At 47.8% G+C, this 25,088-nt stretch overlaps 7 protein-coding genes and 1 non-coding gene across 8 annotated transcripts; 6 read left to right on the top strand and 2 right to left on the bottom strand.

Annotated features, from left to right (window-relative positions):
• Nucleotides 1-2,325: 2,325 nt before the first annotated feature.
• On the bottom strand, nt 2,326-4,699 carry STE12 (homeodomain transcription factor ste12; the record flags this gene model as incomplete). The annotated part of the gene is made up of 5 exons (XM_058501895.1): nt 2,326-2,593; nt 2,686-2,769; nt 2,839-4,368; nt 4,415-4,514; nt 4,564-4,699. 5 exons carry the CDS (start codon nt 4,697-4,699, stop codon nt 2,326-2,328), a joined length of 2,118 nt encoding a protein of 705 aa, XP_058363217.1.
• Nucleotides 4,700-11,043: 6,344 nt separating this feature from the next.
• ONS95_008342 (uncharacterized protein) lies at nt 11,044-11,466 on the top strand (the record flags this gene model as incomplete). Its single annotated transcript, XM_058501894.1, has 1 exon — nt 11,044-11,466. The coding sequence occupies one exon, from the start codon at nt 11,044-11,046 to the stop codon at nt 11,464-11,466; it is 423 nt and encodes a 140-aa protein (XP_058363216.1).
• A 485-nt stretch (nt 11,467-11,951) lies between these two features.
• Nucleotides 11,952-14,750, top strand: ONS95_008341 (uncharacterized protein; the record flags this gene model as incomplete). The annotated part of the gene is made up of 3 exons (XM_058501893.1): nt 11,952-12,732; nt 12,782-13,005; nt 13,061-14,750. The coding sequence occupies one exon, from the start codon at nt 11,952-11,954 to the stop codon at nt 12,306-12,308; it is 357 nt and encodes a 118-aa protein (XP_058363215.1). The 3' UTR covers nt 12,309-12,732; nt 12,782-13,005; nt 13,061-14,750.
• Nucleotides 14,751-18,337: 3,587 nt separating this feature from the next.
• On the top strand, nt 18,338-18,860 carry ONS95_008340 (uncharacterized protein; the record flags this gene model as incomplete). Its single annotated transcript, XM_058501892.1, has 2 exons — nt 18,338-18,633; nt 18,686-18,860. 2 exons carry the CDS (start codon nt 18,338-18,340, stop codon nt 18,858-18,860), a joined length of 471 nt encoding a protein of 156 aa, XP_058363214.1.
• A 2,491-nt stretch (nt 18,861-21,351) lies between these two features.
• ONS95_008339 (uncharacterized protein) lies at nt 21,352-21,985 on the top strand (the record flags this gene model as incomplete). Its single annotated transcript, XM_058501891.1, has 2 exons — nt 21,352-21,553; nt 21,636-21,985. 2 exons carry the CDS (start codon nt 21,352-21,354, stop codon nt 21,983-21,985), a joined length of 552 nt encoding a protein of 183 aa, XP_058363213.1.
• A 538-nt stretch (nt 21,986-22,523) lies between these two features.
• Nucleotides 22,524-22,622, bottom strand: ONS95_008338. Its single transcript has one exon. It is a non-coding gene; the product is annotated as a tRNA-Gly (tRNA).
• A 1,012-nt stretch (nt 22,623-23,634) lies between these two features.
• On the top strand, nt 23,635-24,236 carry ONS95_008337 (uncharacterized protein; the record flags this gene model as incomplete). Its single annotated transcript, XM_058501890.1, has 2 exons — nt 23,635-23,736; nt 23,787-24,236. 2 exons carry the CDS (start codon nt 23,635-23,637, stop codon nt 24,234-24,236), a joined length of 552 nt encoding a protein of 183 aa, XP_058363212.1.
• A 49-nt stretch (nt 24,237-24,285) lies between these two features.
• Nucleotides 24,286-24,953, top strand: ONS95_008336 (uncharacterized protein; the record flags this gene model as incomplete). The annotated part of the gene is made up of 3 exons (XM_058501889.1): nt 24,286-24,641; nt 24,698-24,852; nt 24,901-24,953. 3 exons carry the CDS (start codon nt 24,286-24,288, stop codon nt 24,951-24,953), a joined length of 564 nt encoding a protein of 187 aa, XP_058363211.1.
• Nucleotides 24,954-25,088: the final 135 nt, after the last annotated feature.

Here is a 25,088-nt window from a genome sequence, read left to right as displayed (position 1 = left end):
GAGAAAACTTCAGGCAGTGAGGGAGACAACCCTCGACCGTATTCAATAATAAATAAACTTTGTTTGACTCGACTTGAGTTCACTGCTATCTCCTCCCTTCCTTCTTTCCGTCCTTCATTCCTCCCTTCTTTCCGTCCTTCCTTCCTGGCTAAGTACATGCATCGTATTTCATCTCATTTCATCTCGCCCCTCAATCTATCTATCTATCTACCTATTCCGCATTACCTTACGTACATTCGGAGACGAAAAAGGATGGGGATAGATGCAGGATGAAAGCTACCTTAGGACTCCGACTACGACTACGATCGAATGACAGGCAGCGCAGGTAGAGTGAAGAGAAGGAAATTATACTACGAGATGATATAACACAGTACAGCATAGCACAGCATAGTACAGCACAGCACAGCATAGCATAACACTAACCCTCCTCTCCCTTCCATTCCCTTCCCTTCCCATGTCTCATCTACCTACCTACCGCGTTCTGGAGACTTACTTACTTGACAGTTAACTTATCACCTATTCAACACTCAATCACACTCAACATTCAATATTCAACATTCAATTATTATTACCACACAGCACCTACACCCTCCTCCTCCTCCTCTTCCCATCCACCTCATCAACCCCAACCCAACCTCAACTACACTCCATCAACCCAACCCAACCCCACACCACACCTCCACCCTCTAACCCAACCTCAACCTAATCCACCCTCAACCTCAAAACTCCACTTACCTAGCTACCTACGCCTCACCTCCTCCCATGCACCTATCCATCCATCCACCCGCCCATTCATCCACCACCTGAACCTCAAAAGCTCCACTCAATCACCACCATCCATCCATCCACACCTACACCACCACCTCAACCCAACCTCAACCTCAAATCACCATCCATCCATCCATCCACCTATCCACCCACCTATCCATCCACTAAAATCCCACAAGCAAGCAAGCAATACATACAATCTCCCTCATCAGACCAAAAAACTTCACGTCACGGTCGCGAATAAGAGAGAGAGTTCAATCTTCAAATTTTCAAGAATGCCCCAGTGGTGGGTAAATAGGTAGGTGGGTAGGTAGGTAGGTAGTAGGTAGCTAGGTAGGTTAGGAAGGTAGGTTGGAGGTAGGTGGGGAGGTTGAGAGGTAGGTGGGTAGGTAGGTAAGCAAGTATGTAACGTGTAAGAGTGAGATGTACAAAAACCTACTCGTAGGCGTGTGTGTGTATGGGTTTTGGATAGAGATAGATAGATGGATGGATGGATGGATGGATGGATGGATGGATGGATGGATGGATGGATGGATGGATAGATAGGAGTAACATGTCTGTGACATGATGGGAATGATATATATCTATGATGTTATAGGAACGATTGGGACATGTAGGCAAACGATTAATACTCAAGAAAATCAGGATATCAAGTAAGAAAACTCTCCCATTTATGATCTGATCTGATATGATGACATGATATTTATACACAAAGCTTTCTTTCGCTTTAACTTTCTTCCATCCATCCCATCCCTATATTTCTTCTTCTTTTCCTTCTTCTCATCTTTTCTGTCTGTCTCTTCTATCTCCTTCCCTCAGCCAAGCAGCCAGCCATGCTCGACCCACCCCCTTCCTTCATTCAAAGGGGCAGAGAGCACGTCTGTCGCGTCTGAGCAAACAACAACAACACCACCAACAACAACCAAGGAAAAATATGCATGCATGTATATATATGCCTCCACTTCCACTTCCACCTCACGACGACACACACAAAACAAAAAAGAACGAACTTTCAATCGCCACATCATATCTATCAATCATTCCATTCCATCCCCTCATATCCAAAAACCACCCACCCAACCACCGACCCCGAACCAATCCATCCCTACAGAAGAAACGCACAAACAGAATCAACGAAAACCCCGATCCAAAACCCCAAATCCGGTAAGCCACGCACGCTTTCCAGAACATCATAAACGTCGTCATGAAAAGAAGAAGTCCCACCACCAATTCCCACCAATCCAACCCAAGTACCGTCCATCCATCCCTATTCTTCCTACATGCCATGCAAGCCAAGCCAAGAAAAGAAATGGCTGCGACCCAAACACGATGATATCCCAAGACCTTGGAAGATCTCGAACCTCGAATCGACGAGCATAAAGACAAGCGCAAGGCTATGCAATAAACGAAGAAAGAAGTTTCCATATAAGAAGAAAAAAACCTTGTACGGAAACCCCCCTGAAAAGAGAACAAGACAATGATCTAATTTTCCTGCCTCCCAAAAAAAACCGTTGCACCAAAACGAAGCGAAGCTAAAACACAAGAAGAGACACCGTGTTATATCGGTTGCTGCATCATCTGGTGAGAGATGAGTTGACTAGGAGCAGCCATGCCGGAATTGGTCATTGGCATCGACATTCCCATCTGTGCGTGCATGCTACCGAAGCCTTGGCTCATGCTCGTTGGGAGGTATCCGTTCTCAGAGTTGGGGGAGGCTTCCTCGAGGGAACCGAGGTGGTCTTCGCCTTCATATTCTTCTTCTTCGCCAGAGTAGCTGCCGTAGGGGCCTTCAGAGCCATCGCTGCGGTCGTGGGTACGACGATGTCTGAGAGCGGATGTTAGTAAGCTATGGTTAAAGGAGTTGGGAATATGGTATGCATCTGTGCTGTGCTATGATGTGTAATGTGAAGGACGTACTGTGCTAGGTTGTCTGATCGGGAGAATGCCTTATTACAGTGGGGGCAGATGTAGGGTCTTTCTTGGGTATGTGTTCTCACGTGTCTGGAGGGGAGTATGTCAGCGGCGTGATGTGACAGCCGGTCCGTAAATAATGAAAAATGTAAACCATACCTTTTGAGATGCTCTAAACGCTTGAAGAGGCGACCGCATGTGGGAATAGGGCATGAGTGTGACTTTTGAGGGTAGGGGCCAAGTTCCATCATGGTGGCGCTCCGAGCTCTTCGGACGACACCATTTGGTCCTTGCATATGTCTTCTTTGGGGAGAATTGTGGATTGAACCTTCACCTGAAAGCTCTTCATTGGACAGATGACCGTAGTCGTTGTGTTGGAGAGCCATCGGGTTCATGGCAGGACTATCTTCAACAGTGGAGAGGGGGGTTCCGTGTCTTGACATGTCGATGAGATCTTTGTGTTGTTGAGCGAGTTGGTGCATGCCATTGCTGTAGCTGAGTCCCGGTGGAGAGTTGTTTCCAGACTCATCACCCTCAGCAACAGGTCCGACAGATGTAGAAACGGATCGTCTCAGATCTGATGGTCGATGGGCGGTATGTGGTTGTTGTTGTTGGCCGGCCGAAGCGGCAACCATTGCAGCAACTCCCGGAGGAATTGATGAACGGCGCCTCCTCTGCTTGTAGGTTGGGGATCCTTCAATGACGGAGTAGACATTGTTGGCACCATATCCACGAGTGGCATGGGAGAATTGTGGGCCAGAGAGGTTTGAAGGTGGCAGCTGCATGATTCCGTGCATACCGTTGACGCCACCCATGTGGTCTGGAATAGCAGTGTAAAGGCCAGTCTCCTCGTTTGCGATGTAGGCAGGCTCAGCTCCCATTCCCATAGCTTGCTGAGGCGGTGTGATTGGCTCAAAGGAGATTCCGCGGTTGCTGTAGTCCTCGTAGTGCGAGGAGACAAACGAAGGAGCGGGAGAGTACTCAAGGCCGTATGCAGGCATAGAAGCGTGGCGTTGGTGTGTTTGAGAAATTGGGACACCGTTCTGGTTGTATTGAACTCTTCCGAAATCTGCCTCTCTCTTGACCATCTGCTGTGGTACGTGTTGTTGACCCATTGCCATTTGTTGGTACGCAGCCATTGGGTTCATCTCCTCTTGCATAGCCATGGCTTGGGGAATCATTTGTGGAGGTGGCATGGAATCGATCGCTCGCATGACTGGGGAGGTCGATTGTGATTGTGATTGAGAGTATGATGGTTGTTGTGCGGAGAAGGAGGACGAGTTGGCTTGTTGAGCTTTGGTGAGTTGCTCAAAGAGCGATTGAGAAGAATCGAATTCAAAAGAGAGAGCTGGTTCATTGACAGCAACAGTTGTGGCCTCCTGTCCCATCTTCTCCCGCTTGAGATCGCGTTCGAGTGCATCGAGGAAGAGTCTGTCGTGTGGTACGCTGTACCAGTAGAAAACCTTCTGCTTCTTCTGTGTGCGGATGCAATTGTTCTTGTAGAGGAAATCAAGGAAGCCACTCTTTGGCTCTTCGAGGGAGGCATCGGTGCCAGACTTGAGGTTGCGCAAATCGGAAAAGATACCCTCCTCAAACTTCTTCGAGTTCTTTACTGGTCGTCCAAAGGCTTGAAATCTGAAGGAAAGGCAGCGAACAATGTCGGTACCGGAAATGTGAAAGAGATTGTTCCTGCACCGGTTAGTCTTTATCCCAGCCCATCCGTCGAGCAACATACCATAACACGCAGGAAACGTATTCGCCAGTAGGTAAAAGAAATCGGCGTATGTACTGATCCGGTGTCCAGTCAACGGGAGCAGATATTAAAAAGTATTTTACTATTTGCTGTTAGCGATTGTTTCCTCCACAGTCGGCGACGGTACGTACAGTTGTCGACTTGTTGCAGTGCGACCTGGGCGTCTTGTGGGAGAGATTGCTGGGCTTCACTGCTCAACATGAAAGTTTCCGGCTTCTGTGGTGGTGCCATCGTTGCATGATGCTGCGAATACATCATATGCGCCATTCGAGAGAGTCGAAACGAAGATGGCCCTTCAGTGTTGATAAGATGACAATCGCGTCAAGATGGACGGATTGAAACGACGCCAATGTCGTGATGCGGAGGGCCCGATTGTTGGGATGCTCTTATCAGAGACGTCGATGAAGCAGTAGTGGCTGGAGATCCGCTGTGTGGGATGGATGAGGGACGAGACGACACGTTACGATGAAGCGAGTGATGGGAAGACAGGAAGGGCCAGTATGATATTCTGGATTGTTTGGAAGGAGCCTGCTCCGATGGGGAAATGCAGCAGATGGGGCAGACAGATGGAACGGTTGATGTTCGAGGAGTTTCGAGGCCAGCAAGAACTCGACTCGGAGGGGCAGAAAAAACCGGCTCGACGGTTGATAATTAATAGAGAGAAGAGAAGGACCCGAAGTTTGTCGCGAACACGGCAATACCTGACAGAATAGACTCGGCGTCGAAGAGGCTGAAGTCTAGAGAGGAATGCGTGCGTTTGATAACCGTGATCGGTGTCGGGGATAGGATGGCTTCGAGCTGGGTGAAGGTGAAGCTGAAGCTGAAAAGGGAGCTTTCGAGGTACGGACCTGCGACAAGAAAGAGAGCGTAAATTCCAAGTGTGAGAAGTGTTTGGGAAAGCGGAACCAGGAGATTATGAGGACAGGATCGAGCGCGCGCGGGTCGCTGATATGGCCGGAGGAGCAGGGAAGGGCGGGCCAGGGGGCAGCAGGGGTGGTGAGAGGGCGTTACAAGGAAGTGGTGGGTTTGGTTAGGGTAGCGGAAGACGAGCGAGAGGAAGAGAGGAAGAGAGGGAGAGGGAGAGGGAGAGGGAGAGGGAGAGGGAGAGAGAGGACTCGAGGACCGGCAAGGAGGGAAGAGATGGACGGCGCGGGCTGGATGGATTCATGGATGGATGTTGACTGTGGTGGTGGTCGTGTCGCTGGTGCCGGTGCTTGGTGGTGCTTGGAGCTGGCGGGCAAGGAACACGACAGGGTGGGAGCGTGGAAGCGTGGAAGCGTGGAAGAGCGAGCGAGCGAGCGAGCCAAAAGGGCAGGGCAGAGGGCGCTGGCCCACAGCGCAGGGAAGATTGCGCAGGGTGGAAAATTATCGCGCCTGGGGGAGACCTGGGAGACCTGGGAGACCTGCGAGCCGTGGGACGTCCTGGCCCCAGGTGGTCCGAGAAAATCCTGAAGCTAGGCGCCTTTAGGGGAGAAGCCCGTGGGACCTGAGCAGCGGGGAGGGATGCCACGGACGACGACGACGATTTGTGCACAAATCTCGCGAGTCGAGATTCGAGAAGCACTGAGCTTGGAGCACCTGAGCCGGGCAGAAAGGCACAGGGTGCGGGCGGGAGTGGGATGGGATAGGATAGCCGTATGGGTAGATGTGGATGTGGATATCTGTTGATGTCGATAAAAGGGGAGTTTGCAAGGGAGCGAGAGGGAGGAAGCAGAGAGAGATGTGCAGAAGAAGGAAGGAGAGCCGACGACAAGAGATTGTTGCGGAGATATCAACAGTGAACGTGCGCAGGCACAGAGGAGAGGAGACGCAAGGCATGTAAAAAAGTGTTTGGTTTGGTTTAGTTTGGTCAGCCAGGACGCCAGAACCCCGAGCGAAGAAGGACGTCCCCGCCAGAAGAAGAGGATCCCTCTTCGGAGATAATCAATTAAAGATACCTTCAGATCCGGACAGAAAGACAAGTCAAGCAAGACAGTCCAATGCAAGACAGTCATGCACCAGATGGGGTTGAATAGATTGATTATCTAGAGACGCAGGTCTTACTTGCTGGAAGTGAGCAATCTGTACATTCAAAGAGTTCAAATGTACCTACTTCGGTACCAAGAACATCATTACAGTACGACCGGGAATCGACCGGTAAGACAGTGACAGCGACAGCGTGCGCATGCGCATGCAACGCGCGGACTGGCTTCCATTATTTCGTCGACAAAGCGAGGGGAGTCCCTCCGGCGCAGGAACAAGCAGACAGACAGACCGACAGACCGATCGATCTGAGCATCTGAGCGAGACAGGCGGGCTTCAATGTTTGTGCTTGAACCGGTAGTAAAAAAGCACCGCCAAGCCCCAATCCATCTCTTCCCTCCCAATCGACCTTATTCCTAATGCATAACTCCGCCAAATAATCCAGATATATCCTCAACTCACCACTCTACTCGCCCTGATCTCGACCCCTCCCATCCACTCACTCTTTCCCAATTCTCAACCTTCTCCATCTCAGCGTCTGCATCTGCAGCATCCAACCTCCTCTCTCTCTACCTCTCTCTCTGCCTCCCAAAAAAGAACAACACCAAAATAAAGCCGGCGTGTCCTCTCTTCCACCACCTCCCCAAGTCCAATCATCCCACCCAGCCCAGCGAGCCAGCCCCATCTCATCGGCTAGAACGACAACGACAACGACAACGACAGACAAACGACATTTTGGGCGCGTGTTTCGGACCTGCTCTAACTTTAGTCACTCCCTCCCCTATTGGTGGACGCTTCGTGTCTCAGGTCCACCCTGCCACCAGAGACAAGGGTGAGACCTAGCTCAGGTCCAAGGGCCCCCCTGGACTAGGTGGGGCCAAGAGGATTCTCAAACATGAGGTGCGAGGTAGAGGTGCCCACCCGCTAGGAGAGGAGTGACAGCTGGCTGGCTGGAGCTGGACTACTTTGCCCCTGAAGTATGCACTGCACTGCATTATTGCATATCGTTCTGGTGAAGGGCAAGCCAAGCAAGAAAGAAATGACTTTGATAGACTGGTCTGGATTCCGATCAACAATAAGTAATGTTCGATCTCTTAATCTGGCAGTTGGGCGGCGGTGGTGATGATCATGATGGGGGAAAATATATTAAAAATTCAATTTACGGCATGGCACCATAGAAAAGGGCTGACTTTAAGTTGTGACTTAGGTATGGGGATCTCATCTCTCTGCCTTTTCATGCGTTGACAGTTGTCCACGCGTAAGCTCGCTCAACCAACCCAAAATTATTGGAGAATTATGCCAGACACTTTTTCATTAATCAACACCTGCAACCAGATAGTTTATGAAAATTCCACTCGTGAGATTATTGGAAGATTGGTACGAGGGCGAGGGTCCACTCCGAGCGAGCATGCCGATGGATCGTGACTGAGGATGGACGGATGGATAGAGTCAATTCTCAATACAGAAGTGCAAAATAGTAGAGATGTGTACGGAGTGGGAGGACAGCAGCAGTCACTGAGAAGATGTCGATATCGATTGTCCTTTGGTGGGGTTTTCGGTCCAACGTAGACAGCAGAGATGATTCATTCTCTTTCCGGAAGTCTCGCGGAAAATTCCAAGGCCCCGATACCATCCCTTCTGGTTTTATTCTGATCACAAATATATCTGTACCTCTCGATATATCTATCTATCTACGTCTGTACCTGTACCGCCTTAAGAATTGTACCACGAACCCCTCCAGCTATCGAAACCATTGATACCTCTGGCCGCCATCCTTCCTTGTAAACCAGCCTCTCTACCAGCGTTGTATTAATCCTTCTCTCATGAATGCACAAAGCAGGAAGCATCTCCGATGTACTCACTAGTCAAGTCAAAGCAAGCCAGCACCTGTCTGTAAGATTGACTCGTACATCGCCGTGCCTCGCATTGCATTGATCGTGGCGTGAGTGTTGACACCGTGCTCAGGCACAAGCACAGGTACAGGCACATAAATACGCCACCTGCGCACAGCATATCACGGTCCCATTTTCTCGCCTATTTGGGCCATTTTCATTTCTTGATCACAACAGTGAAGCAGTCCAATCGACTACAATAAAATATCCCTCTCACAAGCTCAACATATACTTCCTCGAGTCCAGCCCAACCAAAGGATAGTGGCAAGTCCATATGATCTACACCTAAGTCAAGGACCCCTCTCACATCCATAACCACCTTCATGCTCCTTCCTTGACTCTTTCTCAGCGCCTCCCGTCAGATGCCGCCGCCGAATAGCGGGGGAGGACGCGGCGGGCGATCTGGCTGGACATCAACCGACCGACCATAAATCCACGACGTCGTCTTAAGCACGAGGATCATGCTTTAATATAGACTAGGTTGAGCCAATGGTGATTTGCCGATTTGCTGATTCGAGAGGATCAAAATACATGTTATACCGGCTCTGATATAGGATCTATCTGAGCTGAGGATCTCCAGCCTTCAAAGCACAGCTGAGATTCAAACCTCTCAGGATACAGAAGTCCTTCTTACAAGTACAGATCTAATACCCAGCCACAGTAATAACAAAATCATAGACTACCTGTAGATACCACCATCGCACCACATCACAGCACACAGTAATTCGTTCCCCAGGTCCCTAAGTAAGCAGTGCATGGTCCCCCTCGACCGTCCCATTATTCTGCCGCAGCGATGTCATCCCGTCACCACTCCCAAAAGCCATCAACCTGAAACCTCGCCTCCAGAACACCATCTCTCTCGGCTCGCCTCAGATTTCTTCCCCTCCTCTTGCCTTCCTCTCCTTCTTCCGCCATTACCGTACTATTAACCACCACATCCATCCATCCCCATCCCCAGCACAAGCCAGCAAAGCAAGCAAAGCAAGTAGTCCAGCCACAGTGCAGGAACCAGTTCGCATTGCATGCTTAACATGCAGCCAAGATGAAATTGGCTCTCCAATAGGAAATAAGGCTACAGGTACAACTTTCAGAAGTGATGCGAGAAGGGAGGCAGACAGGTAAATTACACCAAAATCTGCCGTGAAGGCAAGCCGACCAGACCAGCCAGCTCGCAGTGAGTATCTCGATCAAGCGTTAAAGTAAACAACTACCTACATGTTCTCAAGCCCCATCACATCACAATTCATGCAAACACCATACCGTCCAACCATTCGCTTCGATTCGATTCCGACTCAACCGCCATCCCCAGCATTATCCTAACAGCAGCCAGTCGCAAGGGAAACCCCAGAGAACTGACTGATGGATGGGCTGGGTTTGAATCGCGTAGGTACAGTAAGTAAGTCTTCGATTCATACATACCTACCGTACCTACTCTACAGTACGTAAACCAAACCAAACCAACCCAGACTAAAAGTACGGGTTCCTGGAAACACTTGACATGTTCTCTATTTAAATCCTATCCTATTTCCATGCGCTGCGCGCTTGAGAACGCGGAGAGGGGAAATGGCGATTCAGATGATTCTGAATCAGGTACGGTGTGATGTGTGATGTGTGAAGAACTTCCAGGTACCAGTCAGACAGTCTTCTCTTCTGGCCGTTCCTGGATACCTATCCTTCCGGAAGAAGAAGAAGAAGAGGAGGAAAGTGATATTTGAGTTTGTTTAGTCATAGATGACAATACAGCTGACCTGCATTCGCAATCTCTATTTTCCCCCTTCTATTTTAGCTTTTGCAGTCTCGCTGCAATTTTTCCCTTTTTGGCAGTCAAAAGCCACTTATCATGACCTCACTATGCTAAAACTTTCAGGCTGGACCTCTTCTCCATCAGATCACAGCACGGCACATTACCATCACGGATAACCAAATCGCAGAAACCACAGACCTTTAAACCTACCTACCCAATTAACCATCACCCGCATCTACCTTGACCATAAAAAAAAGCAAACCGCGTGATCCTCACTCGCTCGCGCATTCGCTTCTCAGGCACACCCCACCCCGTAAAGTAAGCACAGCACAGCACAGCACATCCACACAGATCCACAGCACAGGGCACCCGTCCGTACCTGTTTGATCAGCGACCTGAAACCGGCAGCATGCAGTGGGCACAGGAACAGGGAAGGTCAATTAGTGCTGGAAGTTGCAATGGAGAAAAACCCCCCCCCCCCCGAAGATGTGCCAGCCCATGGAATTTCTTCTCCGTGTGCGCAAGGTTACGCACACAAAGGTACCAAACCAAATACTGTACAAGCATTATTCCTGGAATCCCTTTTGGTGGTGATGAGGACATGGGTTTCTGGGGATGTAGGTGAGGTTGAATGGACGGATGGTCCAACGTGAGGTTTCTGTGTGATCGTCCCGTCGCTGAGAAGAGGAGAGCGGATTGAGGGTTAGATGTGGCTTTTGGGTTTGTTTCTTTAGGGTTCGCTTGCTAATGTATCTGTGCCTGAGGGCGACGTACAGTAATATATTGGCTTTCAGATAGATCTTGAGATGATAATGATGATGATGAAAGACTGCGATGTGAGAGAGTTTGATTGATAATGAGATCATAATCACGTAGAGTACGGAATAAACTTCTTGAGCATGCATGTGTTTGCCTTGGAGGGAAATAAATCGCGAAAAGGGCAGGTTCGTTGATTCCCCTGCTTTGTACTACAAGCACAACATCTATCCTTCAGAATACGCTGTACATCATAAATGCGGCAAAAATCCACCAACGAAATCGAAAATACCCAGAACCGCCCGACAAGAAGGTACAGCATGAACAGTACCTGGAATTCTCCGACCCAAAGATCATCCTATTCCTGGTCTTTCTCACGGGAGATGCTCGAGTATGGGTCACGACAATTCCTGCGAGATACATGGTCTAGACAAGCAGTGGGGGATGAAATTCATCCGGGAGGCATGATCATCTCTTCCGAGCGTGACGCTTTCACTGCCAAAGTCAGCAAGCTCTTCCTCCTGCACACTTCTCTACTTCATATCCACCATCAAATCAACACCACCAATCCTCATCATCAAAGCCCAAGAAACATCCACTTCCAGCCACCTGCAAAATCCAAACCGCATCCCCAGCCCAGCTTAAAGAAAAAGGTATTTCCATACCACCAGCAACGATAGGCTCACATCAACGCATCAGAATTTCGCTCCCGCACCCCAACCAGCCTCCACAGCTGAAACAACGCCCTTCCACACCTCTCATTCGTCCGCGCCAGAAGCTGCATGTCAACCGCTCGAGCAACCAGCTCCTAAAATAGCTTCAAACACCCGCTGGATATGCAGCGCATCTGGCATACGGTTAGATTTAAATCTAGGAACCGTCCAGGCTACTGTAGGTCGTGGATAAGGCGACCTCCGAACAGACCAGAAGGGTATGCGACCAAGCTTAATTTGATGCAGTGAGAGGGCTTGATAGGTGTAGAATTCACGGGATGTGGATGAGAAGGATGAATTGGGGAGGGAAGAATCGTGACCCATATGGGCGTACCGCTGGACTCTAATTCGAGATCCGATCGGATCCTTCGAGGTCCCCCACTTACCCGCTTGAAGAATTGCTGTCTGATTGACATTTTGACATGCGGTTAAAGAAAAGACATGTAGACAGCATGAAAGGAAATTGTTTAAACGCTAGGATCGTCGTATCCGCTGGCTTTCTCTATGTTTCTTCTGCAGGTACAGAATCTCAAACAAATGGTCTATTTCCAGCACGTTTTCCACCACTGCGGGAGAACATCTCTGGTCTGACAGAGGCTGACTTGGCGCCGTGGTCCATTCTCATCGCATCCCGTGAGCATCTGACTTCGAAAGACCTCACTCACACCGCCGTTCCCAATGTCAACAACGGTACCGATGTCAAGAGTTCGTTCAAAGAAGCTCAAGCATCAACCCCTCCATGCGTCGCCAGGACCCACGGCGAGCCCATCACCCGCCCACAGACCCACACCGCACAGGCTGAAACATGACACTTGGAATTTCAGTCCGTCTCCTTCTCAGGCACCATATCGCGCGTTTTTACATCATCACACCGATCAGGACGACGCTTTACCATCAGTGCACGCACTCGCCACCGTCAAAGCACACAGTCTAAACATCCCATTCCAGACTGGCAGTCCCTGTCCAGCATACCAAGCTCCTCCATCGGGGCAGCGGCAGCGGCATATCCTCACAAAACGGAAAGGATAGATCGACAAGTCCCGTTTCTACGTTTCTAGAGCATGAATCAGAACAGGAACTAAGAAGCCCTTGAACCGCCTTCACACCTGCCTGTCTACTTTGCCACTTGCTCGGCTCTCTCGACAAGGATATCGAAGCCCTGACAGACAACTAAGGGTAAGTAAGCAAGCAAGAAGCGAGGATGGATCCAAGCCCAGAGCGAGATGCCCTACGGTATGTTCTGCATACTTTGAAACCACACCACTATGTTCTAGCTTTCCAGAATCCCAGTTTCACTTTTACTTGACTTTTGCACTTCTATGCCAGATTTCCCTACTAGCGCCTCTGCCCTATCTGCCGACCGTACCGTACCTGTACCTGACATATCTGAGTTCAGTGCATTTCTCCGGCCCATTAACTTACAACCCACCTCTGCCTTATCCTTATCCAATTAGGAAAATCTAGAACGTGGCAATAGCAGGGTCCTCATCAGTACATTCTACATCAGTAGGTAAATTAAGTTCACGTTCAACAAAACCAACGTGTACTTACTGTACTGTAGGTTCGAATCCGATAAACCTCAAACAATCGATCACCGTTTCACATTCTTCGATCTCTGGGTCCCTCCGCCCTTCCATCCCCACGAGCCCCAGCGATCTTTCTATTTCCATATCCCGCCCTACCTCTCTCCGTCCCTCTCTCTTCTTGAAATAATGCGTTTCTCGCATCATCCCTGGACATCACACTTCTGTAGTCTAGGTGTGCTCCCAGGCCGCCACTCTCTCTCGCTCAGTTCCCAGTTCCCAGTGCATATATCTCCATTCAGGATATTCCATGTCTTGCGAGCTGGCGATCAGCAGGCACATTCAAGGAACACACATGCGTGATGTCCTCATCCTCATGGGTTCACCCTTTCTTGTCTTCCAATTCCCACCAGCTGTTCCTGCCTTTCACTTCCTCAATCCTTCTCCCGTTGTTGGTGAGCGTGTCTATCATGTTATGTTATGCCTTGGTTTAGCCATCCCTTGACTCTGCTCGCTCTGCTTTGGTCCCCTGATAATGCTGCAAGTTGGTGCAAAGCAAAGCATGAGCACAGAGCACAGAGCACAGAATCCGTGGCGTTCATGGCTGGCTGGCTGGCTGGCTGGTCTGGAAATGTACCTGGCTACCTGGGTTCATGGCTGCTGCACGTCCGGATCCTCGGTGTCTCTGGTCGGGCTCGGGCTTTTGTCTTTACAGTATAGTTTGCATACGTGCCGTTTTTTCGGCCCTTTGTACCTTTCCGTCCTTGATCCTGACCTCGACTGAACTGATCGAAAAAGTCTAAAGTCAAGGGTCCAAATGTGAAACTGGATATCTTACTTAGCACAGCAAAGCACAGCATCAGGGCAGCTCGGGCAGGTAGATTACGAGGAGTTAGCTCTAGAGTACCTACGCCTCATCGTTCAAAGCCAAAGCCACGGTATCAGCCCTACTTTCCATTTCCATTTCCATTTCCATTCATTTCCCCCCCTCGCATTATGCAGATCGCCTAATGTGATCTTCTCCATTTTCCTATCCAGGCATAGCATAAGTGTCAACTCACAATATTTTAATTGATGCTAAACATTTTAACTTACCCTTCACCCGTAACCCACATCTCACTAACCTCCCCCCATAACATAACATAGGTAGATCAACATCTGAAACCAGCTTTCAATTAGCTAACTAACTAACTAACTGTCAGCCATTGCTTTACTTTGCTTTGCTTTACTTTGCTTTGCTTTGTTCTTTCCTCCGCGTTTTGGTCTTTGCTACCTTATCCACTCTGGTAAGGTGAGGTGAGGTAAGTGGGCTCGCTGGATGGTCGGATGGCTTTGTTTGGGAAGTTCTGAAGCGAAGCGAGGCGAGGCGAGAGTTGGGGCACTGCTTGTGGAGCGTGTAGGTGGATCAAGAGAGAGGGGGGAGAAGGAGGAATGCAAAAAGAGCGATCTTGTTGCATGTCGTAGGTGATGCATCGGGATTGCATGGTTCTGGAGGGGGTTAGGAAGTTGGATAGAGGGTGAAAGGGAATGTATTTGTGGAATTATGCATGGTTGGTTGATACCTACAACAGGTATGGCGTATAAGTTGCGAGGAGCACATGATGTGAAGTTTTAAAATTTCTGAGTGAGGTACCTATGTCATTGCTTGTGGTGTACGATTTGGGTGTAAGTCCGTCTGGATATTTCCTTAAATTTAGTTTACAGTCTACAAGTATATTTTGATCTCAAGAACGCTCCTCAGATTTCTTGAAGTTGAAAACGTCACGTGCTTACCAATTCTGTGTCGTTCTCATCACTTCAAACTGGCACACCATTCCTCTGCCAATGAGGTTAATTCACCAGTGACATTCAATTGTATTTAAAGTAAATATTACTTACAAAGAGATGTATATATACTGCTCTTTCTCGCTTCTCTCAAACTTACCCCCGGAGACTGGTGAGGAAGAGGAGGGGGAGGCGGACGGATGAGGGGTTTTTTGTTTTGTGGTATTTCTTCATGTGGCTGCAGCTGGAGCTGGAATTAGAGAGGGGAGGGAATTGAGGTCTGAGGTGTGAGGTGTGAGGTGGCGGTCACATTCAGAAGGGTTGGTAATGGAAGATGCCAGAGGGGGAGTCGGCATGAGAGCTGTTCTTTTCTATGAGAGGACATCCTTGGTTTCTGAGTACAAGAAGACGTGTTACTGGCGTGGTTGAATTTTTCTGTAAGGTTGCTCGCATGAAATGATGGCCTCATTCACATGGTCTGTCCGGTTTGTTTGTTTGTTTGTTTGGGATACAGTCAGAGGGTAGTAGTGGCTCTCCGGAGTACGGTGTCCTAAGGTTTGGCTGGCTAAATGACTGGAACGGAGATGGGATGTTGAGAGTCTCTCTTCTGTACGGATAGAGTATTAAGGTTCGTGTTGTTTATAGGATGTTGTCATTACAATTATCGCTGTCATTTCCCTTTCTATTTTCATTGTGGTTAACTTCTCGCTTATCGTCACTCCCTCCTCCCTTGGACGAATTCATTGAAAAGCTTCTCTTAATTGTTTTTACTAATCAGTCATTAGAATGCTAATCGAATAACATATTGACTTAATGCAGGAGAATTAATTGAGGCCACCGTGATCGAAACATGGCAAAGGGTTGCGACAGTGCTGGAATTGCCATGATGTTATGGGTGAGCAGAGACCGGAGTGCATTGATGGAGTTTAAATAACATTCCTTGGGCGTTTGGAGATGAGGAGGTGAAAGCTTTTTGTGGTGAGTATGTGCTGTTTTGCGTTTATTTGCGATGGATATGGATTCACTCATCAGGTGGGAGGTCTCGTCTGTGGAGTTTTGGAGGGAAAGTGTGGGACTTGAGGGAGTGATTGAGAGACAGCTATGTAATTAAGGTTGGGGATGGCGTTTGTAGTGTGAAAGCTGTAGCATGAAGTTTATAAATGAGTGAGTGGTCGGTAATGGTCTCCTCTTTACCCCTGGCTCATCCATCGACTGCCACCTGTACATGGACCTGAGTAGGATCTGTGGATTTTGGGATGGGAGGGTAAGTGCCGTGCTCCTGGATGCCTACCACTGCTTCACACATTTGATCTTGTCTTCTTACTTTGTGGAGTGGGTCTTTCAGGTATTTGAAGTATGTTGATGGATATTGTTGCTGTCATTCACATTGGATGCCGCCAATTCAAAACCTAGTGTCATTCATTCTCGCCTTGTCTGACTATTTCGAAATTCTGCAACTCCACGCGCACTGCTCTTCTATGTTCCTCAAGAGACGCATTCAACGAGATACGTGTAGAAATATCAATACTTTTAAAACAAAGCTACATTTGTGACAACTTTCGAAATTACAGGGAGCCTCCAAGTTTCCAGTGGGTTGTCTCCTGAGGGCCTGTCAGAGTCGTTGTCCTTGGTGGTAAACGAAGCTATTGTCTATATATTTTCATAACAGATTAAGGTTTTCAAGGAAGAGCTGTCTCTAGGTGGTGAATTCATATTTGGCAATTGGAATGGTGTTGGAAATAGTCAGGTGAAAGAAAGCTAAGTGGATGGCTTTGAGAATTGCTGATTGGTCTTGATTTCTGGAATATCTCAGAAACACTCAGTACCGGCTTTAAGAGTTTTGGGTATAAATTTTGTCTCCCCAGGTTGACTCTACTCTGTAAATCGCATCAGAACCAGCAAAGTCTTGCGCATGGTCGTGAGGGACTGAGATTGTACCAGGTTTTATGACAGGGATTTTAAGTTGAACTGTGAACTTTTCCAACAGATGTAATGATAATGCTCTGCCTCTCAAGCCTAGCACGAAGTGGAAGGCAGTTCTTGTAAGAATGGCAACGTGAGCTGTTGTCATGTAATTTGCTGCTGGCGAAATTCAGAAGTGTGGTAAGTAGACATTTTCAGACGGGACTTGATTTCCGGCTTGTAAAATGGTAGCGCTGTGACTGCGAGAAGTGCAAGAAGCTCCAACAGCATACTAAACATGAGTATTGGGCGTTGTTGAAAATCTATAGCCTCTTCGCAGATGAACAGTGCGAGCCTTTTCAGTGGTCCACCGTGATCAGTAGCCCAGTCCATATTCAGCGTCGCCAATATCATTTGATCTTACGGAAGGGGGAAACGGAAGATGATCCAATCGGTGGCCTTTGGGCACGACCACGGAAGAATCCGAGACTCCATGAAGAACATATCTCACAGAATATATGGGCACCCAGGAGCTCATTTCTCAGAGCGAACAGCATCAAGGAGCCGTCAGCTAGCAGCGGCGCCCAACTAGGAAAAAGAAAAGAGGAGCGTGTTGAGTCAAGGAGCTGCTGCCTCCTCGGAGCCGTCTCCTGCAAGCTACTAGTTCCTTGTAATATGGGTTGGGGGCCATTTTCTTCTTGGAACTAGGTCCTGCATTCCTTTGGTGGGAAATCACGAACCCCATAAAATCCCTATGCACTGAAATATGCATATGACAACATAGGTAAGCATAGGCTTGGCAATACATCAAAAGTCCATGCACTTGGCATTTGCAGAGGCAGCAAGTGCTCTCTGTTGCTCTCTGTTCAGAATCTCACGCATCCGCTATACAAAATGCCACAACAGTCTGCACCATATCAATTGCAGATATGATGCTCGCTGGCGCTGGCATCGTTGGGCAAATGATAGACACCATCTTTGTATAAATGGTGTGACCTCCCACTTTCTTCAAGTTGTTTGCATGTATTCGAGGCGAGGAACCTCGTTGAGCTGCCATGATTATTGAACCCATATTCAGTAAAATGATGCAATAAATGGGGCCTTCAAGCGTTGCGCGTTGACATAGAAAGTTGGACCTTCCGAGCTTGGACGGAGTGGATCCGAGCCGAGACGAGGTGCATCCGAGCCTGTACAAAATATATCCGAGCTTGTTAAAGAGGTACATTTAAATCTAGACGAGGTGCATGTAAGTCTGTAAAAGCATATTTGAGACTAGGAAAAGTGTATCCGAGCCTGGACAAGGTGCGTCCGAGCTTGTATAAACTATATCTAAGCTTGTTGAAAAATGTATCCGACCCTGGACAGTATGTATCCGAGCCTGTATAGAATGCATCCTGCAAATTTTATATTAATATTACTACATAAACTTCTTTCTTTGCATACACTATTGGCTGTCAGGCAGAACGTGATAACTCTTGTGATTCGTATACTAAACAGATAATACTGTAGCATAGCGGAAGTTGCGAGTTTTGATCACTACGTTAGTGATCAAGAATCTTCAATATATATAGGGCAACTAGACCCCCTCTTAATCCATACTTCATTCCTCATCATATCTTGTGTTTACTCCATCTCAATCATCAAGCAATATGCTGTTTAACACTGCCACCATCACTGCTGTCGCAGCCCTCCTCACCCAAACCGTTACGGCGGACTTCCATATGTACAAGGTTAATATTGCTGGTAGAGTAGGATGGTCAGTCTACGATCCATCTGCAGGTGCTGCCGATTGTTCTCATGCTAGCCGCGAGGTTTGTCCAGAGAAGGGTGATGATGTTAGTGGATCCGGCGTTCGATGTAAAGGGGCTTGTAAAGACTATGAACCTGGAAATCAGATGACCCAGATCGAGATGAACACTGGTTCTTTGTACGGAGAGCATTTCACGTAAGATTCTGTTTTTTTTTTGTTAAAGAAGATACTAACTTGAAGTATCTAGCTTCTACCAAGACCGCAACAATGGTCTCTATGACACCAACAACAATCGAATCGGCGATTGCGCCCCTGGAGATAACGCCCGGTTTGACTGCGGACGTACCGTCATTGGAAGTAGGAAGTTGACCTGCTACTCCTATCTCACTGCGGACAGAATCAACTCAGCATACAGAGGGTAGATATAGGATCAGATGAAGGTAGCAGAAGGATGGTTGCATTCTTGGACAGGCGGTGGCTGGTCGAGTCGCCAAGACTCTATCGAAAACTTCTGCAACTATTGGTAAAACAATCTGAATCATCTATTACAATCGCTATAATGCTTTCTGTTTCGAATTTTGGGTTATATTCTACTCCAAAGCAGCATTCTTCGAATTTGCTTCTATTAGTCCACTATCTATTCACTTTCATCATTCTACTTCTAATCAGTCTACCTTGGTCGATTTACTTTTATTTATTACCCTCTATTTTTCTGTTTCTATTCTCCTGCCTTCATCCCTCTACCTTCATTCTTCTACATTTAGCAATCTACTTCCATCATTCTAGCTCCATTACTCTACATTAATCATATCTTACTAGAACTGTCAAATCTATAGTTCAATTGATTCGTTGATTCTAATATTTTTTTGGTATTACGCAAGTTCAGGAGTTCCTCTAAGCTAAGGGGTATTCACTGCTGCAAGCCTCTTGACTTTCAAGAGAAGAGAAAAATCCTTGTAGCAAGTCAAGAGATATTCACTCAAGAGTACGGAGATTCGCATCAAAAGTCTCAGGATTACAGGGCACTACAGCCCTTGAGGGCTTTACAGCGTTGTTCTACAGTAAGTGAGTGCCCTTAAGAGCACTGAAAACCGAGACTACTTACAGTATCAGCCCCTGTAGACCCTACCAGCTGGTATAGCATCTACAGCGATCACTCTAGGGTCTTAGAGAGTTCGATAGGCTTCTTGAGCGACTGATACCCTGTACCCCTAGGGTCTAGAGCCCTGTACACCTAGCCTCTGTAATCCCGGGACTTTTGATGCGAATCTCCGTATCCTGGACAACTTAAGTCTTGCGCCATCTCTTCATTATGTCGCATTCTCGTCGTGACTGTTTAATCTGTTTATCTTCACTCTCGCTTAGCTAGCGCACTCGCTTTTTATGTCCAGCCAGAAGAGAAGCACGACTTGGGAGTTTCCCGACTGACTTCAGACTTCGACTAAAATACCTTTCCTTCTTTGAAAAATTTCACCTTTATCGAAGATTCCGAAACCCCAAAAAAGCCAGTCCGCTAATGGCATCACCGCAACAACCTTCGATGTCTGACAATCCTTTACATGCTACACAGCCAAAGCCCAGGCTTGTGCCTGATGTTTGGTATCTCGTCCTGAAGGAGGTGAGATCTCACATTGGATTCATCTTTCGAAATTGTGCGCTGACTCCTGCGTCGAGGTTTCCAACTCTGAAAGCGCAGAAATCTGTGGAGAATCACCAAATACGACCAGACGTCGACAATGGCTTCGATCTCTACGACTTGTCTCCTATCAATTCAACATCATAGTCAAACCCTACGCGTTTCAACACATTCGAATATCAAACGCCACATGAACACCCTCATCTCTGGAAATGATCACCAAGAGACGTTGTTTCGAGAGGCATTCAAGAAACATGCAGAGGTTGTCACATGGAGAGATTGTTTGAGCAAGGATCTCCTGAATGAGATGACACATTTAATCGAGAGCTGCGAGAATTTAGCTACAATTCGGTACGTACTTGGCTGAAGGGTAATAGTAGTGAAGAGTCAAGGCTCGAAATCAACCTCTGCCTGTTCCAGAAATCTCTGTTTACGGTGTTGCGACTTCCCTGTGTATTATCAGCTCCCCAGACGACAAGAAGGATGGGAATTTCCAATCTTTGACTTCAGAGTCGTTCGTAATTTTGCTAGCAAGTTGGCAGATGGGACGCTATCCATGAGTCTACGTACACAGATAACTACAAGTCGGCTCAGATATCAGCCGTATTCGGTGCTTATGTCCGGAGCCAAAAAAGCCTAGCACATTGTGGATTGGAGGAGGATACGAATGGTGTGACCATGGTTCGTTACAACTCACCCACCAAGCTTCTTCACCCACAAATCTATCGAGCAACAGAGAAGCAGCCGACCAACAGCCAGAGGTAGTGTCTAGTGGGAAATCGTCCGATATCACTTGCGGGTCACTGCCAGCCACGCCTCAATGTAGCACTCTGGCCGCTATAACCCTTCGTCCATTAAAAAATAAGTGGTCCAGTCTTATACCACATGGGAAATTACTGCCACCCGAACGGAAAATCGAGCTCGTTAACTGTTACTGGCCGGACAGCCACGATGGCCGTGCATGGCCCTTTGTTGCACGGCCTTCGGTCAATCCATCAATCCTCTGGGATTACTCCAAACTTCGTTGTCTCAGTCTGAAATTGCCGGATTTGAGAGATACCGTCTTATCAATACCTACCGGGAAGCTAACCGGACTTCAAGCCTTCAAGTTACGATACTTGCCATCCTTTAAAACATCAGTGCCGCACCAAGACTGGCTTCGTGTTCAACATTGCGATCCTAGTGATTGTAGATGTTTCTTGGCTACTATCCTACAAGACTGCCAGAATCTTGAAAGCTTCAAGATTGAGCTCAGTTACTGGAGTTCTATGATTAGTATGAGCAGTATTGCGCAGCTTGGTGATCGGCTTCGGAAGTTGACATTGATTGAAGGGGTTCACAATCTGAGGGTCGATACCGAGGAATTGAGAAAACTTCTCACCGCATGTCCCAATATTGTGAGCCTTTCACTGGGTATACCGCTGGCTGAGCAGTCAAAGGACGAAGTAAGCCATCCTTCTTCACTTTCCACATGTTATCGTCCGCCAATCTTTATTTGTTCAAAGATACATCTCCCGCCCTCTCAGACTCCATCAAAAAGTCCTTGCTGACTGTTCGATAGGTGAACGCATTTATTTTGGTGCTCGGAAGAGCTCGCAACTAACAGATTTGATTGTCTACACAGAAACGATCTACGAGATCTATGGTGCTTACCCAACCAGCATTGATCGAACATACGACAATGCTCACTCGATGATGGAGCAATTACACAGTCAGAAGCTTGGACAACGATTCAATCAGATCGAGATCCATTTCGGTAATTGGGTCGCGGACATTGCAGAAAATAGCAGTTATCTCTTCCACCACACAAGGCAGTTCTTTTCTCGAATCAACTATAAGAGCGAGTATGAGCAATGGGGCAGTGCGAGATGTGAGGACAGCGTACAGGAGCAAGGAGAGCCAGTCGTTTAGGTCGACATCGTAGTGCTTCGGTAAAGTTGAGGGTGAAGATGGGAGGGCCTGTGCGAACGACGAAGCCCAACTCATGGAGGACGAAGACAGAGAGTCATTGATGAACTCGTCATTAGGGATATTGAATCCTGATTTATATGGTTTGGTTTCGCGCGAGTATACTTATGCAGTACAAGGCTTGCATTTCATCTGACCCGTTGTTCGTGGCTCATGGGTCAGTTTGAACTGCAGCCTTCAACTATCAAATTCAGAGTGTAACATGAACCAACCAAAAAAGTCTATTTGTGAACCATTTAGTGACTCCTTTTGCACTGTAAATGTAGGATTGGTCTTGGAATCTTCCTCACCTACGGTAATATCTCTCCTTCGCTAACTCCGCTTCGCTATCCATGTAATTAATCTGTTCAAGTCAAGAAAAACGGGGCAGGTGAAAAGTCCATGTCAGGATTCCGCATTGAAGTCATCTAAAAAAAGAAGCACACGTTTTGAGCTTCTTTCTATTGAAGAAGACGTCAAAAAAAGAAGAAAAAAAGAATCTTGCGTTCGCCGGGAATCGAACCCGGGGCCCATCGAGTACTGAATCGGAATTTCTTATGATATATGGCAACGATGGATTTTACCACTAAACCACAAACGCCTTGAACAGCTGACTTGCTGCTGACTTGACGGGAATGTTCTTATTTGACTAAGTGAATGGCAAAGGAATATGAAAATTTTCATAGGGTGTTTGTGTGCAGAGTGGATACTTGGACAGGGATGTGATCGGGAAAGATAAGCGAGTGGGTAGTCCCGGTTCTGGAAGGGACGAGAAAGTGGATACAGGGATATGCAGAATTGTAACGTAGGGAATATCTGTGAGAATAGGATAAATTGAAATCGCAGTGGAGGATCAGTTTGACGTGAGTCTAAAGAAGATGCGATTGGATGAGATAATCGGATACAACTTGAACAGCAACACCTCGTAGCCGGCACGAGAAGGGGCAAGCACTTTGACAATTTCCCATTCTTGGTCCATGGACAAGCCATAACTACACCTTCTCGACTTAATGATTTGGTTCCCTCGACGGTGAGATATATTATCCGATGGGTAAATCCAAACAGCAGAAGGGTTCCCAAGGGTTACACAACATGAAATTATTGAATGAAGGATCAACTTGCATATCTAACGTTCCTTGTGGCAGAGTTTATGAACAGATCCCACCTGCTCATTCCCTGTAGAAGGACATTTGGATCTAGAATTAGAACATTGGGTTTCAGAGAACATTGCTGGACAAAATATTCCGTGCCAAGGCAATCGCGGGGTAACATTTACCCCGCATTGCAGCTTAATTACAGAACGTTCAGGGGTTTAACTCCCCTGAAGCGAGCTGAAAGTTGACTCGCAGCGTGCATTGGCTGTATTTCAACAGTTCTAAGGGTGTGACCCGGCCATCTCAGGGGTTCGTGAAGCAGACGACAAAAATAGAAGTGCCTTCCGAAACTGGAAGAACAACATGGAGGCAAGCTTACTTTTGAAAGTGAAGATGTTTACGCCCTTCGATACCTGGTATGGTGGGAACATTTAGGAAGCAGAAGGTAAGATATAAGAAGAACGAAGGACCTGAGATCGGGATAAAGCTTCTCATCTTCTGTACCTGCTTCAAACAAGTATGCTCACTCTCAAGATCACCGCTCTGTTCCTCTTGACAGCTAGCTTGGTATCAAGCACATCATCTCTGCTTCAACCTCGTGCAACCAGCTGCCAATATCAGGTATCTCGTCTTCCCTTTCTGAGCATCACGTACTAACCGCAACCAAGCAGAGCGGCAATGGGACTTGCATCTCAACCTCATCCTGCGCAGGAACAAACGTAGCCGGTTTCTGCCCAGGAGGAAACGACATCCAATGTTGCGTCCGCACCTGTTACGCAGCAGGATCGCCCGGTTTCTGCCAAAGCACTTCCAACACCTGTACCGGCGGTGCTTATTCAGCAGAAGGCAACTGCCCAGGATCTGACGACATCCAATGCTGCGTAGCGACATGCTCTACCAAAAGCGGCGAGGGTGTCTGTCAGTGGACGGGAAGCACTTGTGAAGGGAAGTACGTCTCGGGTGCTTGTCCTGGACTGAGTGATGTCCGATGTTGTGTGAGTGGAGGGACAACCGGGCCTCCTGGCCCAGGAACGGGTGTCCCTGGAATTGATATCTCGGATTTGGCGCCTGCTGCTTTTTGGAGTTGTGCGGCTTCGAAGTGGCAGGTTGTTGTTATTTAAGGTTATATCCAGGGATGCTCTATTGTAAGACTCGATAGACTCACAGAATATGATGTTGATCGTTGACACAGGGCAGGGTGGACTTGTCAACCGTAACTTTGTCGCGAACTACAATGCTGCCAAGGCGGCAGGGATTCCAAGAATCGATACATATCTGTTTCCATGTACTGGAACTCAGGATACAGGCGTTGCGTGCAAGCCCCCGGAAACTCAGATAGCGGAGCTGCTTGCAGTGGTAGATAGCAATGGGATGAACATTAGTCGATACTGGTTTGATCTCGAGCCTACACCAGGTGGCGAGTGTAATGCGTGGAATCTTGGGAAAACTGCGAACGAAGCGTTGGCAAAACAATGGGTTGCTGCTTTGGAGAAGAGTGGACGACCTTGGGGGATATATGCGAATGGGTGAGTATCTTTCATTCGTGTAATGGGCTTAGAGGAGTGAACCTGACGACGCATAGATATCAATGGGATGGGATGTTCCCATCCAGATCGACGGACGTTGGGTCTCAGCTCCCTCTCTGGGCTGTTCAGCAAGACTATATTCCGGGAGTAGACACTGTGACAACTTTCATGGGAGGATGGACTTCGGCAGCTGCGAAGCAGTACAATCTTGGTAAGTCAACTTACGAGTATTTGTTGCACCTGACTGATGTCCTTTCAGATACCACTGACTGCGGATGGACTGGAGGCGTGGATTTTGACTCTTTTCTGTAGTGCGCAGCAGCCCGTCGTGCCGAATTCAGCCAGTGTTTCAAAGCCAAACCTCAAATACCTGAGTACCTTGTCCAACTCAAGAAAGAGCCATGGCCATCTTGGAAGCGACAAGAGGTACACCTATTGCCGATTAGC

The sequence above is a fragment of the Cadophora gregata genome (genome assembly GCF_030347475.1).
Source record: "Cadophora gregata isolate MNR1 chromosome Unknown scaffold_2, whole genome shotgun sequence".
In the NCBI taxonomy this organism is placed as follows: Eukaryota; Fungi; Ascomycota; class Leotiomycetes; order Helotiales; family Ploettnerulaceae; genus Cadophora; species Cadophora gregata.
The sequence above is the reverse complement of the archived record's forward strand: the minus strand, read 5'-3'. Positions and strand labels throughout refer to the sequence as shown.